The 17,458-nt window shown below is 38.2% G+C and overlaps 1 protein-coding gene across 1 annotated transcript in view; it reads left to right on the forward strand.

Annotated features, from left to right (window-relative positions):
• MED13 (mediator complex subunit 13) overlaps nucleotides 1-15,625 on the forward strand; it is a 54,600-nt gene extending 38,975 nt beyond the window's left edge. Inside the window, exons 13-30 of the mRNA XM_054847194.1 lie at nucleotides 955-1,045; nucleotides 1,217-1,431; nucleotides 1,879-2,075; nucleotides 3,268-4,184; nucleotides 5,593-5,760; nucleotides 6,872-7,095; nucleotides 7,632-7,821; nucleotides 8,338-8,803; nucleotides 9,479-9,698; nucleotides 10,330-10,521; nucleotides 10,662-10,885; nucleotides 11,340-11,482; nucleotides 11,708-11,866; nucleotides 11,993-12,178; nucleotides 12,378-12,526; nucleotides 12,766-12,939; nucleotides 14,130-14,230; nucleotides 14,909-15,625. Of these exons, the coding sequence (XP_054703169.1) occupies nucleotides 955-1,045; nucleotides 1,217-1,431; nucleotides 1,879-2,075; nucleotides 3,268-4,184; nucleotides 5,593-5,760; nucleotides 6,872-7,095; nucleotides 7,632-7,821; nucleotides 8,338-8,803; nucleotides 9,479-9,698; nucleotides 10,330-10,521; nucleotides 10,662-10,885; nucleotides 11,340-11,482; nucleotides 11,708-11,866; nucleotides 11,993-12,178; nucleotides 12,378-12,526; nucleotides 12,766-12,939; nucleotides 14,130-14,230; nucleotides 14,909-15,041 (4,149 nt within the window). The 3' untranslated portion in view covers nucleotides 15,042-15,625. The remainder of the gene's footprint in view (nucleotides 1-954; nucleotides 1,046-1,216; nucleotides 1,432-1,878; nucleotides 2,076-3,267; nucleotides 4,185-5,592; nucleotides 5,761-6,871; nucleotides 7,096-7,631; nucleotides 7,822-8,337; nucleotides 8,804-9,478; nucleotides 9,699-10,329; nucleotides 10,522-10,661; nucleotides 10,886-11,339; nucleotides 11,483-11,707; nucleotides 11,867-11,992; nucleotides 12,179-12,377; nucleotides 12,527-12,765; nucleotides 12,940-14,129; nucleotides 14,231-14,908) is intronic.
• Nucleotides 15,626-17,458: the final 1,833 nt, after the last annotated feature.

Here is a 17,458-nt window from a genome sequence, read left to right on the forward strand (position 1 = left end):
TCCTTACTATCCAGACAGTATATGCTTCTTGAATATACCTTTAGTTATAATTTTACAGTTTCGACAGTGGTGCTAGTGTTCTTTTCATATGACTAGTCAACAAAGGTAATACCAAAACAAAACAAAAACTTCTGGAAGAGAAGAGGCATTTAAACACACAGACATTCTGCCAAATAAGCTGCTTCACTGCAACAGCTATTATCTTGAAACAGTTTCTCTTGCAGTCTCTGATGGCTCTGAATCCATTATCTTTCTCGTTTCTATTTCAATACTGTTTGTAATCAGTTGTCTTTTCTGAACTGTACTTTGCTTCATGCTTAATCCTAAATCCCCTTACCCAGACAAAATGCCCATCAACTTTAATGGGAGCTGTAGCTGAGTAAGGGCTGAGGGATCTTAATAGCCATCAAAGGTCATCATTATGTAAAGCAAGTGTATTTGCTCTTAAACATGAAGACTCTTATTTTCTATAGACTTTAGTACTGTCTAAGCATTGTAAAATATATCTCTTGTTCTTTTAATTTCAACAGCTTTTCTTCCCTGTACCTCTTGTTCAGGATTTGTTTATCTTTTTTTCTATTCCTGTTCATGTGGTAACATCAGTAATGTTAGCATGGCTTTGGGAGTGTGTATGTTTCTTCTGATAGATTGTGGGCAGCCCTATTTAGCTTTTTTTAATATGTCTGCTAACAGGCTGAGAGTTATTTTATAACTGGTCTTTCATTTTAATAGTGTCGTGACTTGATGGGATAGCATTCTCTGAGTTACAAGTATTAAGGGAGGACAAGTTTAACCCCAACTACTAGCTTTTGGCTTCTGATTTATTTTAATTTTTCTAAATATTATACAAAGACTCAGCTTTGTATGTCCACTGCACATGAAATTTCCTGTTAGCAGGAAATATGAACGTGTGTTCACGTCTGAAGTGATTTTATTACAATACTTCTTTCTTAGCCGGGATCTAAAAGAACAGTGAATGGCGCTGATGACAAATCCAACTGCAAAGAGGCAAAAGCAGGAAATCTAGACCCACTGTCGTGCATAAGTAAGCTTTATTTGTTTTTTCTATATAGAATACTAGCTCTAAACATTGGATTACTAATATGTTGTGGGAATTTGGAAACATAAGCTTTATTTGCCCTACTGAAATTTTAAGACAAAGGAAATACTTCAAAATGTATTCGTGCTCTAAAGCCTACTTCTAATCTGAAATTAGGCACTGCAGATCTCCATAAAATGTATCCAACTCCACCTTCATTGGAACAACATATTATGGGATTTTCTCCAATGAACATGAATAATAAGGAATACGGCAGCATGGACACTACACTTGGAGGAACAGTACTTGAAGGGAATAGCTCCAGTGTGGGAGCTCAGTTCAGAATTGAAGTAGATGAGGGTTTCTGCAGCCCCAAACCTGCTGAAATAAAGGTAGGTAGTGCTGATAATCCTGATAAATGTTTCTGATGATTATTGTGGAGTTTATTACTTAATCCTGAATAGGAATTGTGGGAAATTAAGTACAATTTGTAACTTGTGTCCTGCATTATACTGGGGTAGGTAATGTACATTCTAGAAAGTAGTATATAGTATTTTACTATTAGGTTTCAGGAAAGAGTAACACATAATTAGCCATTAGTAAGCTGAAGGAATGCATTTCAGTAATTGTGGTTCATTGTTTGTTTTGTGTTGGCATATTGCTTTTTGGAGAACCATGGGTGTGAATGATGTGTGTATAAATCTTTCTCTTTTGTAGCTATATCGGGATTAAATATTTAAAGAACTACTGCTTGAATGTAGTCAGGTTTTTTAAGAAGCATTTTAATTGCTGAAGTGATTTAACTTACATGTTGATGCTTTACCATGTCTAACTTCTAGGATTATTCTTATGTTTATAAACCTGAGAATTGTCAAGCTTTAGTGGGATGTTCCATGTTTGCACCACTGAAGACGCTTCCCAGCCAGTGTCTTCCTCCCATCAAACTGCCAGAAGAATGCATTTATCGCCAGAGTTGGACTGTGGGAAAGTTGGATTTACTTCCTCCAGGACCTGCCATGCCATTCATCAAAGATGGGTATGACTTGTGCCGCAAGTGTTTAAGCTTTGTAAGGTGGTCAGTTATCCGCACTATAGGAAGTACCCCTAAATTTTTTTTTTAAACTTTGTAAAGACACACTGTGTTTATACAATTGAAAAGAACCGTTAAAAAAAATCATTACTATTTAACCTTACTGCAAGAGACTGTCTTCTTAAATAGCTTCTTAACTGTGCATACATTTTATTTGTTGTCTCATTTAAAGGTTTCTTGGGGAAGCTTAATGGTGCAAGTCCAGTTTTAATAAGTAATGAAGACAGTAACAATCAAGATAAATGTAAACTTGGGACTTGTTTCTGTGGTGGTGTTGTAGGTACTGTAAGGGCGTAGTAGGTGGTGCTTCTGTTGCTTAAATTATTTTCTTAAATAGCAGTAATCTCCACTGTATTGGGACTAGGAAAACATTTCCTTTGATCTGAAGCTATGCCCAGTGTGACATTGCCTGGTAACAGCAGTATTGCAGTAGGCATTTCTGTAATCCATATTTGGTAGCGATGGTCTTGCTGGCAGTTACTCTTGAAGAAAATATTCCTCTTTCTCATTAGTAGCTGGTATAAATATGTAGCCTCCTTGTTGCCTAATCCATTTATTGATAAAATTACATGAACATTAAATCTTGGAGGAAATACTGATGGTGCTTCCTTTAGGGTCATTCATAAGCAATATGTTTCTAGGTCTCATTAGCATTATAGGTCTTTGGAGATACTCAGCTGCTTAGCAAGAAGATGTTAAACGTTTCCAGGTGATACTTTCCTCATGGATCCAGCTGAATCTACTGTTGATAGACCCGATATATTTTCTCAGTGTGTGTCAACACAACGTGTAAATAAAACACGAACAAAAAAGGTGTCCTTTAGGCTCCATACAACCATAGAATTTATAATTTATTCTGACCATACTTGTTTCCTGGAAGCTTTGTGCAAAGGAAAAGACAAAAGGAGGCAGAGCAAGTTTCCTTAACAGTGCTGTTTGTGGGAGTCCTGCAGAGTCATTTAGAACAAATGCTCTTGTAAGTTCCTTAGGGAATGAAAAAATCTTGCTGTGGATTATGAAAGACTAGTTTAAAAAAGCAAATTTTAATTAGGAAGAGCCTTCTTTAGAAATTTGAGATTTAAACTTCAAAGTATGTTATGTACTTAAAGTATTTCCTTCTTCTTGTGGCTGCTGTTAGTGATGGAAGCACTATGGATCAAGAGTATGGCCCTGCCTACACGCCACAAACTCATACTCCTTTTGGGATGCCACCAAGTAGCGCACCTCCCAGTAACAGTGGAGCTGGAATTCTCCCTTCTCCTTCTACCCCTCGTTTCCCAACTCCTAGAACACCAAGGACTCCTCGAACACCTCGTGGAGCTGGTGGGCCTGCAAGTGCACAGGGTTCAGTCAAATATGAGAACTCTGATTTATACTCACCAGCTTCCACACCATCGACATGTAGGCCGCTTAATTCTGTTGAACCTGCAACTGTGCCTTCCATTCCAGAGGCACACAGTCTTTATGTGAATCTCATCCTCTCAGAGTCTGTAATGAATCTCTTCAAAGACTGTAACTTTGACAGCTGCTGCATATGTGTTTGCAATATGAACATCAAAGGTGCTGATGTTGGAGTTTACATTCCTGATCCAACACAAGAGGCCCAGTATAGGTGTACCTGTGGTTTCAGTGCTGTTATGAATAGAAAATTTGGCAACAGTTCTGGACTGTTTCTTGAAGATGAATTGGATATTCTAGGACGTAATACAGAGTGCGGCAAAGAAGCAGAAAAACGCTTTGAAGCTCTTAGAGCTACTTCTCTTGAACATGGCAGTGGAGGACTGAAAGAACCTGAGAAGCTGCCTGATGAGTTAATACTGTTGCTGCAGGATCAATGCACCAACTTGTTCTCACCGTTTGGAGCAGCAGATCAAGATTCCATTCCCAAAGTTGGTGCAGTTAGCAGCTTGGTACGTGTAGAAGAAAGGGATTGTTGCAATGACTGCTACTTAGCCTTGGAACATGGACGGCAGTTCATGGACAATATGTCAGGAGGGAAAGTTGATGAAGCACTTGTGAAAACTACTTGCTTGCACCACTGGTCAAAAAGAAATGGTAAATATTGAAAACAGCTTATTTTCTACTTGTTCACTTATGTATTTTTTTCATTTTTTGTGTTTTTTCCTTTGTGAATATTGGATACTTAAGACTCTTTTTCCACCTGCATGCTTGCACAAACTTCTATTCTAACAGTGCTCAGAATAATCGTTCCTTTTACATTCTGTGCTGGTATGATACACCAAGCAGAGTGTAGGCCTTGCCTACCATCCGTTGTAAATTCCTAACATAAATTCAAAGTGTAATGTAAGAGCACAGTAACTGTCCACAACACTTCACTAGGCTTATTCTTTTAAAGCAGCTTTTGGTGACTGCATCCACAGAGGCTCTGTGGAATGAGTGTACGTAGGAAGTGTAGGTGGTTCCAATGGTGACTGTATTGTCAAGGCTACTGTGGCAGAATTAAACAAAATCTATGATTCAGTTGGCTTCCCCCCTTTCTTTAAGGGGGGCGGTAGTTTAATAGCATATGTGGCAAATAAAGCATTATTGTAGCCTTCACTGTATGTTGAATCTGCCAGAGATCCTTGGATTTTTCCTTCTTGGGCCTGACTAATGATATACTATCTCATGGAATACCCTTTATTGTGTGTATTTCCATACTTCTCCACTCAATAATAGTCTTTTCAAGTAGCAACTCTAGCAGGGTGAGCAGTGAAATGTGAAATTTTGATAGCAGTTAGCTGTGATTCATAGTTTTTAATGAGGATGAGGAGGACTAACATTAAAACACAGCTAGGTTTCCGTGTATCAGTGGGGGATTAAGTTTAAAAGCCCAGGCTATAGATAAATCAATGTTTTCAAGCACCCAGGAGAAGACTCCGTGTTACTGTAACCTTGGTATTTAAGATAAGAAGATGTAAAGATACTTTTAAACAAAGGCTATGAAATTATGGCCATACCAAATTTTGTGTCAGTTTTTTATTCTTAAACACCGAACATGGCATAGTGGTGTTGAAATGGGCTGTGACTGTTTGAGGCTTCCCTCAACTTGTATGAAGTGAGCACTGGGTGGCAGTCAGCCTAACCCTCCTCTGTTTGGAGGGAAAATCCTGTAGTTTAATGGTTGTACAACTTGCTTGTAATTTTTTTTTTTTAATTTTAGGTGTTTTTCCCTTAGTTTAAATCATAAGATGGTAAGGCTTTCAAGGGGAAAAACTCTACAGAGAAAAAATAATTCCTTCTGTGTTTCTTATGAGTGGTTGAGAGGGGAAGAGGGAGAACTCTAAATCTGTGCGCTTAACTTTTTATATCGTGGCCTTTGGGTGGCCTGTATGTACGTTTCAGAAGAGAGTGACTTTGTGTAAAATCAAGGTGACTTAGGATTCTGGGTTGTTTGTGGAGGGCTTTATTGTATCCTGTTGTTGCAGTAGGCCTTGACAATTTTTTTTTTTTGTCCTTTCAGTTGTGGATGTGAGCATGCAGTGTTCCCAGGACATCCTTCGTATGCTCCTCTCGCTCCAGCCAGTTCTTCAGGATGCAATTCAGAAAAAGCGAACAGTCCGGTCTTGGGGTGTGCAAGGCCCCCTCACGTGGCAGCAGTTTCACAAAATGGCTGGCAGAGGCTCTTACGGTAAACTGCTGTGTAGACTCCTCTCTGTTAACCTCTACTTGATCCGGCCACCAAACCTCAGTGTCTGGGTGCTGTTCAGCCTATTGGAATTCTAAACAGCATTTGACCTTTCTTTAAACTAACAAGAGCTAACAGGGGAGAATTCTTCTCTTTAGAAAAACAGAAAACATTTATATTCCTTAAAACAATAAATGAATTAAAGATCTATGTATTTCAAATTAACAGCTTCAGTTGCACTGTTTATATACACCTGACTTTTCCAAGTGAGGAACTGAAATTGCAAAGATGGATTTAATGTTAAAAACAGTAATTACTCTGGGTTGGGTTTTTTTACTCAAAAGAATTACTCCACTTTTAATAACTCTGAAAATAGCGTAGTTAAAAATATTGGCTTTGAAATGCTTGAAAAAGTGTGCTTTATTGCTCAGTAGTTTCAGAACTATGTGGAAGATCTGAGGTTATCCGGTGTGTAGCTTATGATAAATGTTTGAAGTAGCCAACACATGATGCACACTTACAGATACAAGGTAAATTTTGTGCACTGAAGATTTAAACTGACTTCATTAGCATATGAGATTGATTTACCACTATGTAAAGGAGTGACCTTTCACTAGGAGATCTTTTGTAGCTGTATTTAGAACATGGTAATTATGTGTTTAAAGTACATGTAAATATATGTGTTTAAGTGTGTTGTTCTTGGTTGTTTTGGGTTTTTTTCCCCTTCTGTGGTCCTTTACGTATCTGCTTAGACTACTTCTGTTTCTTCCCCCTCTTTTTGATCACTCTGTGGGGAAGTCTTCCTGGACAGTAAAGATCTGTTCCTGATTGTCTATATGCTTATAGAAATATTAAACAGCTGTGGAACTTCTTGAGGCCCTGGGAGATTTCAAATAAAAATAAATAGCTGGTGCTTTTTTGCAGAGGGTGGGATCATACATGCAGGTTTTTCATTCGTATCTGTTAAAATGAGAACTGTTCCATTTATAATCAGTGCTACTTCCTGTTAAATGCTGGGAACTCTAGTGTTTTTTCTGTTCATGTTTCCTAGAAGCAGGGTGTTAATTTTAAACCTTCTGCTTAATATATTGGATAATGTGTCTTCCTTTTCCAGGAACTGATGAGTCCCCGGAACCACTGCCAATCCCAACATTTTTGTTGGGATATGATTACGATTTTCTGGTGCTGTCTCCATTTGCTTTGCCATATTGGGAGAGGCTGATGTTGGAACCTTACGGATCTCAAAGAGACGTTGCTTATGTTGTGGTGTGCCCTGAGAATGAGGCTCTGCTGAATGGAGCAAAAAGCTTCTTTAGGGATCTGACCGCAATATACGAGGTGTGTTATTTATGGCGGTTAGCAAGGAAATGGATTTTTGAAAGACTGTTTCTAATACATCCTTACAACTACTTACCAGGCTTGTCTCGGACGATATAAACACTTGCACAGAATGCTGTCTCAGAAAGCTGCTAGAAAGGATTTTAGGAAGGGGCACTTGGAAGATAAGGGTTGTTCATGCTGCTCACCATTCCTTTTAGTAATAGCTGTTTTGAGAGTCTATCTGATAAACGCCACTCAGTGGTAAAACTCTGTATTACCACTTTAATTGTTTTAGCTACATTTATTTAATTAATTAAATGCATGTATTACTTGGGTTGTGATTAAGATTAGAGTAGATGATGTATCAACCTGTTTTTCTTGCATTTAGGAAAACCTGAAAATAAGCTAAAAAATCACTATTAAATATTTCATACTGGTGTAGTATTCTAGAACTAAATGTTACTTTGGAACTCTGTCTGTGTGAGTGTGGTATTTAACAGTTTTTAAGGCTTACGAATTCCTTATCTTGTACCTTCTATTTATCTTCTTTGCAGTCATGCAGACTTGGTCAGCACAGACCTATCTGTAAGTTACTACCTGATGGGATCATGAGAGTTGGACCTACTGCTTCAAAGAAACTTTCTGAGAAGTTGGTCACAGAATGGTTCTCACAGACAGCTAATGCCAACAACGAAGCATTTTCCAAACTGAAATTATATGCCCAAGTTTGCAGATATGAGCTGGGTATGAAAAATTTTTTTAGTGTTATTTCATACAATTACCACTTACTCCATTCCGATAGAGGAGAAGAAATCATTGCATTTATTCATTGAGTCTTACTGTTTGTTGCAACTTTCTGGCTTTAAGCTTGAGGAAAAAATAAATCCAAACTCCCCATATATTTAGATACGTGCTAAAATGGCTTCTTATCTAGCAGTATCTTTAGGGACCAGCAGTGTTGCTGCCTGACAGGGACTTCAGTTGTCTTTTTCTATTGGTGACTTACTTATGTTCTGAAGCGGTGATTTCTAGCAATTCAACATGGCTAAAAAAATTATTTTTAAAATAGATTTCTGGATATTTCTGGAAGAGTCTCATGAGAATACTAGAATTTGAAAATTTACTACAGGCATTTTAGTTTAAGAGGTAAAACTTATGCTAAGGGTTTGCTTTCTGTTTTGTTAAAACTGTAGACTTACATAGATGAAATATGCTTAAAAACAGATGCAATGTAACATTTTTGCTTTTTTCTGGTTTTAGGTCCTTATCTTGCTTCTCAGCCTTTGGACAATTCTTTACTTTCCCAAACCAATCTGGTCCCTCCTTCCAGCCAGCCGGCATCTGCTGTGCCCCCAGTGACAGCTAATGCTGGAAATCCTAACACTCCATCGTCTGCTCCTGCAGCTCCCACCAGTAGTGCTATGACAGCAACATCAAACAGTGCCATGTCTTCTGCAGCTACTACAGCTAATTCAACGTTGACTACCACTGCCCCGTCATCCTCTTCTGCTAATATAGGCAGTGGGATACCAACAAGCAAGCCTTCTTCCTTTCCGCCTTTTAGCAGTATGAACAATACCACTTCTGCCTCCCTGCCCACTCAGGCGGCAGCAGTCCAAAATGGGCAAACAGGAGGACAGCAGCCACAGCCAACACTGCAAACGGCAGGGATGTCTGGAGATGCTACTTCAGCGCCTGCACAGCCCCATCCAGAGGTTTCTGAAAGGTAATGAACTGCAGAGTCAAACCTCCTTTTGTTAAAAAAAACAAACAACCCTCAGCTCAACTAATGTGAACGTATTAGCGCCGTTCTTATCCCCTCAATAAAAATCACGTTTCTTTTCTAGTGACCAGGCTGCTTTTTAGGGAGAATAAGAGTTCTCCCTAGAGAGATTGGAGCTGAACTTTTTGGTTCCAATCTTAGCTGCAGTGCTAATTCCATCTTGGTGTCTGCTGTGGTACAAAAATAAACTTTTATCTTTTTTCTTCTCTCTCTAAAGAGGAAAAATGCACCAAACTACTTACTTCTATATTTTAAAGGAGGAAGGGGGGATAGATACCTGGCACCATCTTAAAGTTCTACTTTCTCTTATCAAAGTTACATTAGTGAAGACAGTTTTACTGAGAGACTGACCTTGTAGCTATCCTTGTTTCCCAGTTGAAGCCATAGAACTATGTGCTGTTGAGCTTCTGTAATAAAGAAGGCTCAAGAAAAGACAAGGGATACTGAGTTGCTGATGAGCTCGCATACAAAAATGAAATAAAAAGACTGGGTTTTACACCACAGTTGACTCAAAGGTCTTTCAGATTAATATTTGACAATTTGATCTTAGTTTTAAAGTAAAAATAAGTCATTATAAAACTCAGATTTTTGTAACTGGTTTCAAAATTTCATTTCCAGCACTATGGATCGTGATAAAGTTGGAGTCCCTACAGATGGAGATTCACATGCTATCACCTATCCACCTGCAATTGTAGTTTACATAATTGATCCTTTTACATATGAAAAAAAGGATGAGAACAGTAGCTCATCTAGTTTGTGGACACTCGGACTTCTGCGCTGCTTTTTAGAAATGGTTCAGGTTCTTCCTCCTAACATCAAGAATATCATTTCTGTGCAGGTGAGCCAACATTTATAGAAACATGCTGAACAAAGTATCTTTGGCTGTGGCTGTGTTTTGGAGGCGATAATGCCCTCATGAGAAAGTTTCATTTGCTTTGTAAACATTACATACGGTTCTACAGCCATTAAATCATTAAGACTATAGTTTTTAGAGCAGGTTGGGTGTTATTAACCAAAGCCAAATCAGTCTTATCTCTGAGGAAACGTAGTGGCCCCCTCCGGTGACGAGCGACGTATAGGAAAGCTGCTTGTCCCATCACCAGAATCTGTGCTGTCAGCCTGACCCTCCTGGGCTTTAGACAGTGCTCCTTCCTGATGGACATCTGCCCATAATGCTGTCAGCAGCTGCAAAACTAGTTAAAACTAGAGGGCATTTTTTTTGAGGAATCATTAAGATTCTCTTCTAAACAAATTTTTTTTTTTTCTCTGAAGAAAATTGCAATGAGAATAATTGCTTGAAGTCCCCCATAGCTTTGGAAGAATTGGCAGGAGGTATCCAAGAACCAGAGGAATTTGATTGCAAAGTAAAATTCTAAAAGCAGCATACCCAAATACTATGTCAAAAGCCATTTAATCTGATGATGAAACACTAATTTATTCTTTTTTTCCCCCTTTGTAATCTGTTCTAGATTGTCCCATGTCAGTACCTTCTACAACCTGTGAAACATGAAGACCGGCAGATTTACACTCAGCATTTAAAATCTTTGGCATTTTCAGCTTTTACTCAGTGTCGGAGACCTCTTCCAACTTCCACCAATGTGAAAACATTAACTGGTTTTGGCCCAGGTTTAGCCATGGAAACTGCTCTTAAGAGCCCTGATGTGAGTGGTGTTAATGCAGTTGTGCAAATACGCATGTGTCCGTGTTTATTAAATCACTGGCGTCTTTCATGTTAACTAACTAGAGTTCTTAGGAGTAACTGCTTCCTGAAACTTCATTGTCTGTTCTGTCATTTTTATAGAGACCTGAGTGTATTCGCCTATACACCCCTCCTTTCATACTGGCTCCTGTAAAGGACAAGCAAACAGAACTAGGAGAAACTTTTGGAGAAGCTGGCCAGAAGTATAACGTACTTTTTGTAGGCTACTGTTTGTCTCATGATCAAAGATGGCTTCTTGCATCCTGTACAGATCTCTATGGAGAACAGTTAGAAACTTGCATAATTAATATTGATGTACCAAACAGGTAAGAACAAAACTGTTTAATTTTTAGCATGTATGTCGTCTTTCACTCCCCTGAAGAATCAGTTTGTTTATGGTGCTGTAAAAATAACTCTGACTTTTGTAGACTTGCTACATTGCAAAACTAAAACAAATGGATATTTTCCATATTATCTGCATATTGTTTTGAGTTAAATTTCTAGAAGAACATTATTTGGTTTCATGTGATTCTTGAGTATGTTTACATGTTCATACTCGCCCCTGCCCACACACACACTTACTGGCTTTTGATGTCAGTGTTAGAATGTGATTAATTAAAAAACCAAACCAAACAAATTGAAGTGGCAACTGATGTACTACAATACTACCATTCTTGAGTCCTGTGAATTGTCAGGTTAATACAAATAAGACATTCCAAATGTGGCAATAAAAACCTGTTGCAGATGGGCTCTAGCTTTGTTTACCCTTCTTAATTCTAGAGCTCGCAGGAAAAAGGGCTCTGCCCGCAGACTTGGTCTTCAGAAACTCTGGGAATGGTGCCTGGGACTTGTGCAGATGAGCTCTTTGCCGTGGAGGGTTGTAATAGGCCGTTTAGGAAGAATAGGACACGGAGAATTAAAAGGTAACGTTAGCATTTTTAGAGTCTAAAACTTGGTTAAGCTTTCATTTTTCAATAATACAAAGCGTCTGTCCCTGTTTCTGGAAGATATAAATAATTTTTAGAGTTCCTCTGTGTATTCCAGACTCAACAGACGTGAAGTTTGCACCACACACTATTGTATGTAAAACGTGTATTCTGCAGCACGCACTGTTCTTCTAGATAAACCTATATCCTTTATATCCTCAGACTGGAGTTGTTTGCTGAGTCGCCGAAACCTGCAGTCCCTTAGTAAGCGACTAAAAGACATGTGCAGAATGTGTGGTATCTCTGCTGCAGACTCTCCCAGCATTCTCAGTGCTTGTTTGGTGGCAATGGAACCACAGGGATCCTTCATTATTATGCCAGGTATCTGAGAAACTCTCTCTTACTCTCTCTCTTTCTTTTTTTTTTTTTTTTTTTTTTTCCTATGGCGAGGGAACTAATAGTTTGGGTTTAGCAAAACTAAGGAAATACTTGATTTCTCTTCCAAAGATTCTGTATCGACTGGCTCTGTATTTGGACGCAGCACCACTTTAAATATGCAGACGTCCCAGCTGAATACGCCACAGGACACGTCATGCACTCATATACTTGTGTTTCCCACATCTGCATCCGTGCAAGTAGCATCGTCAACTTACACCACTGAAAACTTGGATCTGGCCTTTAACACAAACAATGGTTAGTAGATTGGATTTATTCTTGTTTTAAAAACAAACTAACAAAAAAACCCTTGCCACTTATTCTTACAATAAGCCTAAGACTGTTTATTCTGATGAACCACAAGATTTATATGGAAAATCACTTGATTTCAGAATGCGTTGTCATATCCTGTAAGTTGGGAAACTATAGAAATTCACTGGTCTTGTTCTTTTTCAAGATGGAGCAGATGGAATGGGAATTTTTGACTTGTTGGACACTGGAGATGATCTTGATCCTGATATTATAAATATTCTTCCTGCATCCCCTACTGGATCCCCTGTACATTCTCCAGGGTCGCACTACCCCCACGGAGGTGATATGGGCAAGGTAACTATTGGAGTAGAGTTGTGTGTGTGCACCTTGTTTGTTTTTCTTCATCTGCTAATTTCCTTTTGTGGAATGAAAGGTTCCTATGGAATGTTTTGAATCAATGGGGTATTGGATTGTCTTTGCAAGATTCATGTAATGCTTGGATATTTCAAAATGCTTTGTGTTTTCAAAGTTACAGATAACTTCTATTAACTTTGTGCTCTCCTAATATCAAACCTTTGCCTGTTGTTTTACAGGGTCAAGGTACAGATCGATTGCTTTCAACAGAATCTCATGATGAAGTAACAAATATACTGCAGCAGCCATTGGCCCTTGGTTATTTTGTGTCAACTGCCAAAGCAGGTCCCTTGCCTGACTGGTTTTGGTCAGCGTGTCCTCAAGCACAAAATCAGTGTCCCTTGTTTCTTAAGGTACTGCAACTTCGGCAGCTGTACAGCTGTCTTCCTGGACAGTCTGTCATAGAAAGTTGGGCAGGGATCTGAATTATGAGCATTGTCAAGTTTAAAACAAAATCGGTGCATGTCTTTTGTAATATGTCTGCTTTCTCTTGAAGAGAGGTTGGGTTTTAAATTTTTGAGCTTTGGCTTTTGACGTTTGCTTTTTCTAAGGGAAGAAAAATGATTAATGGAAGTAATAAATATTCTGAAGAGTTCTGCTCTTCTGATGGTTTCTTAGTGATAGTCTGGGCTCCTTTCTTTTTCTGGCTTTGTGCTATGGTATTTTGTGAGAATAGGTTGAGTTTCTAGAAGATCTCTGGTTAATGTTTGACTCCCGTGGGGACTGGTGATAGAGAAGTACACAAGTCTAAAGTAATACCTCATTTACAGTGGGTAAAAGAAAAATAATAAATAAATCTCTTTTTGTATTGCACAAAGCATAAAAGCTAGGTTTTCCATGTTAGCTGTTGCCAAATGATAATCATTGTGTCATCTGTCTGGATACTGTCTGATTTCCTTATCTTTTTATGTATCAAGACATACATGGCACATTTAAGGCTATGCATTAGTATACAGAGAAACTTTCCGTATTTAATATTATTCATTTTTTAACTTAAATTAGCATCTCTAATACCATGCTTTATGTTGTAATGATACAGATATATCTTCTTCAGCCTTATTTGTGTCTGGATTAGCAGTTCCTCTTGGCCTAAGCTCAGCTGTGGCTTTGGTATAAGACTTTTTTTTTTTTTTTTTTTTGGAAGAGAGGATTTATTATGTACCCTAAGCAGCTCTATATATGCAATATAAATAGACAAGTCTTATGGAAAGCAGCTGAACTTCCAAGTCTATATATTACTAGACATCTTGGGCCACTTGAGTTGCTTTTTTAATAATCACTTAAGGTAGCAAAGAGATTAAAAAAAAAAAATTCCTAAAATATATTACACTACTAGCACTGTGCTTTTAAGAGAGATCTGTGTGCATTTCCTTTATGTTCTGATAATTCCTGAACTTGTTGATGGCCTAAGGATAAGATTTGTTTTGGCTTGTGTGTCAGAGAATAAAAGTGACTGCAAGGTACAGGTCAGCAATAGAGAGGGAGGAAAATACACTGTAGCTGAATCAGACAGTAACTGCTGGCATCTTTCTTCCTTTCTTAGGCCTCTTTGCACCTCCACGTGCCTTCAGTGCAATCAGACGAGCTACTCCACAGTAAACACTCCCACCCACTTGATTCTAATCAAACTTCTGATGTGCTCAGGTATGTATTTTTGATTGATCACTTGCAAAAATATTGTGCATTTCATTTTTAATACTGCTGCAGAGAAGCTACGTATTTGTCTGCTTTTCTTGCTGTCAGTTTTTTCTTTGCACTGCTGATATCCTTAGTACAGCACAGAGACAATATAAATTGCTGTGCTTTGATAGCTTTATCACAGAATAGTTCAATTAAAAACATCTCGAAGCCCTTCTTTATCCAATCAGTGTTGTTTACAACTGAAAATATTTGAAAGACAATGAATTCCTCAAGCTAGAAGTGAGTTTGAGGTGTAACACAGAAGACGGTGCCTAAATGAGTGGAAGATAGTTATAGTTAAGCCAGAATTGTGTGGAAATACTGAAATGCTGAAGCACAAGAGTCTAGAGGGACTCATGTAAACATAGGACACTTGTTGAGAAAACATAAGATTTTTTTTCTTCCTGTTTTTTTGCTATGTGCACCTCTTGACATTAAGCATGGACAATTAAAATGACAATTTTCCACTGAAAAAGTTTAGCTTTGAACTGCTTGTAATAATTGTGAAGGCATGTTATTTCAGAATGTTGGCAACCCTATTTTATGTTTTTAATACCAAAGAAACTGGTTTACATTAAATTAGGACTGCAAAATACTGGTGGGAAAGTCCATTGGCTTGATGGAAGCTTGTTTGCTTTTCAGGTTTGTTCTGGAACAGTACAATGCACTCTCCTGGCTAACCTGTGATCCTGCAACCCAGGACAGACGGTCATGTCTCCCAATTCATTTTGTGGTGCTGAATCAGTTGTATAACTTTATCATGAATATGCTGTGATCTTCATCTGAATTTTGCAAGACAAAAATGAGGAAAAGGGATATTTCACTGCAGGACTAAGTTATAATTCTTCTCAGTGCAAGTTGTTTGTGATGGGTTATGAATCTTGTTACTTCCAGCAAATATTGTTTTGACTTGTGAGAGGGGCACCTATCGCCCCGCTGTCTTTGAGTCATCGACTATGGGGGACGCTTTAGAATGATGATCAGAAAGTGTATTATAACATTTTTAGTAGCAAAATTAACCATTTTTCCCCAGCCACAGTATTTGTGAAGAGTAATGAGCCATAGTACCCAGTCATGGTTAATGAATATTAAAAGCATGGAGATGAGAAGAAACATGAGGAACAATAAGTTTCAACCTATGGCTTCGGAACATCAAGATGTTCTTGTATTGGATTATAGTACCTAGTATTCAAAAATGCCTGCATCTCTTATTTATTGTAAGTTTTTAAATGTATAAATTGTCTTATATTTCTTAACCTCTTTTATAAAAATTTTCCTAGAAGGTTTATACTGCCTTCTTGCTTTAAAGCAATTGGTCTAAAATATATGTAATCGTCTTAATTAAAAGTTGCAGTAGGTTGCTTTTAGAGTATTATTTTTTTGTAAGGGGTGGGTGGGGACAGTAAATTTGTATTGTCTTGATGTACAGTTTAATGGGGATAGAGGGGTTAATGTCCATACCATTGTGTGTGGGGGATTTACAGCTAAGCTGTAGTTGCAGAGTACATGTACAGTAATGAAGTTCACTGTGTTTATATAAATTGAAAAGGTACCGGGTCTTACAGCATTTTATATCACACCTTTACAGAGTAACAATGGCAATATATAAGTGATATTGTAGGTGGTTTAACTTGTAGTGAGAATAAAATGAATAAACTCTTCAATTGAAGTTTGTGTTATGGTTCAGAGCTGTGGCTAGATTCTCAGATCTATTTCCAGTATACAAGTTTTAATATTACAAGAATATCTATTGTGCATTTTTGTTACCTGGATATTCTTGGCACTGTGGTGACTGTGTTAGTTTCTTCCACATTTGTGATAAAACGTGAATCTGATATGGAACACACAGAAAACTCTGATCTTATCCAAAGTCTCCTGTAACGCTGAAATTTAGCCCAGCTCTAGCCATTTTACAAATGCAAAAATAGTCAATCTTGACTTTAAGATTGGTGTGTGTTTAACTAAAATGTGGTGTATATAGATTCTCAGTGAATTCTGGTATTCAGATTTTATTCCACTAGTAAAAAAACAGCACGAAACCCTGAACACTTTCCTTTTTAATGTATTTTTGGCACTGTGGTGAAGGTCCCAAGTATCACTGTACGGCCTTCCCCATATCCCCTTTTCAGGCTGTGGCTGGGGCGTGTGCCGAGGAGGCTTAGCCCTCCCCAAGGAAGGGACTGACAAATCACAAGGCTTTCCTAAACGTCTCCCTCTACCTGCAGTCACCGTTTCTTCTCCGTAGTTTCCTTCCTTTCTCCTAGCACATGCCAAATGTCTGATGCTGCTCTAAAATAGCCCCTACGGGTGCTGAAGAGCAACTGCATATGCTTTTTCTGGGTTCCTCATCTGACTGCCAGATTATAAAAACTTAACTCCTGCAGCGCTCACGTGAGCCTGTTTGCGATAACCCCTGTCCTGGGTCTTAATACTGTCCGTCTTGCTGGTTTAAACCTTTAAAGGAGCAAGTTTTAAGATCCATTTGTGCACCCGCTGTTAATCCCCTACAAGGAAGAATTCGCTTGCATTTACAAAACTTAATGTGTTAATGAAAATCATGTTTCGTAAATGGTAAATACCTGCCTGAGGTAATTTTTCATAGAAACAGTCTCACTGAATCGTGTATATACAATATTAGCAACTTTTTTGGTTTTGTATAAAGAAGTTGTACAATTGGTGATGAAAATTTTCAGTCATTTCTTCAAAATAACATGAGTGCAATCAGAAGCTAGCATATTTTGATAAATAGAGTTGAAAATTGGGTCTGTCCGTTGCTTTATCCTAATAACGGTAGTGCACCGCAGATTAAACAGCATAGTTTTGTCTTACAGAAGGATTTTTTTCTTCTCATTTGGCTGAGATTTTTGAAGCGGGAAGGTGCTCTTAAAACTGGAATTACTTTATTTTATTTTTTAAGCTTTGTTGCAAAGTGGTCATTTTTAATCCTGGCTCAGTTAGCCAAGCTCCAAGGTTTTGGTGTGGCTTTCTTTGTGTTAAACCTGACTTGTATTAATGAAGGTAAGTGAATCGATGCCTGAAAATTGGTATAACTGTATTCTGTTACCTGGACCACAACCTTCCCTGTGAAACTCCAACTGTGAAAGCCACCAGTTTCCCGTTCCCCCTGCAAGCGCAGTTAAAGTAAATTTTAATACTGTAACCACTAGAAAAGATTAGGAGAGGGCCATTTCT

The sequence above is a fragment of the Grus americana genome, chromosome 19 (assembly GCF_028858705.1).
Source record: "Grus americana isolate bGruAme1 chromosome 19, bGruAme1.mat, whole genome shotgun sequence".
NCBI classification, from domain to species: domain Eukaryota; kingdom Metazoa; phylum Chordata; class Aves; order Gruiformes; family Gruidae; genus Grus; species Grus americana.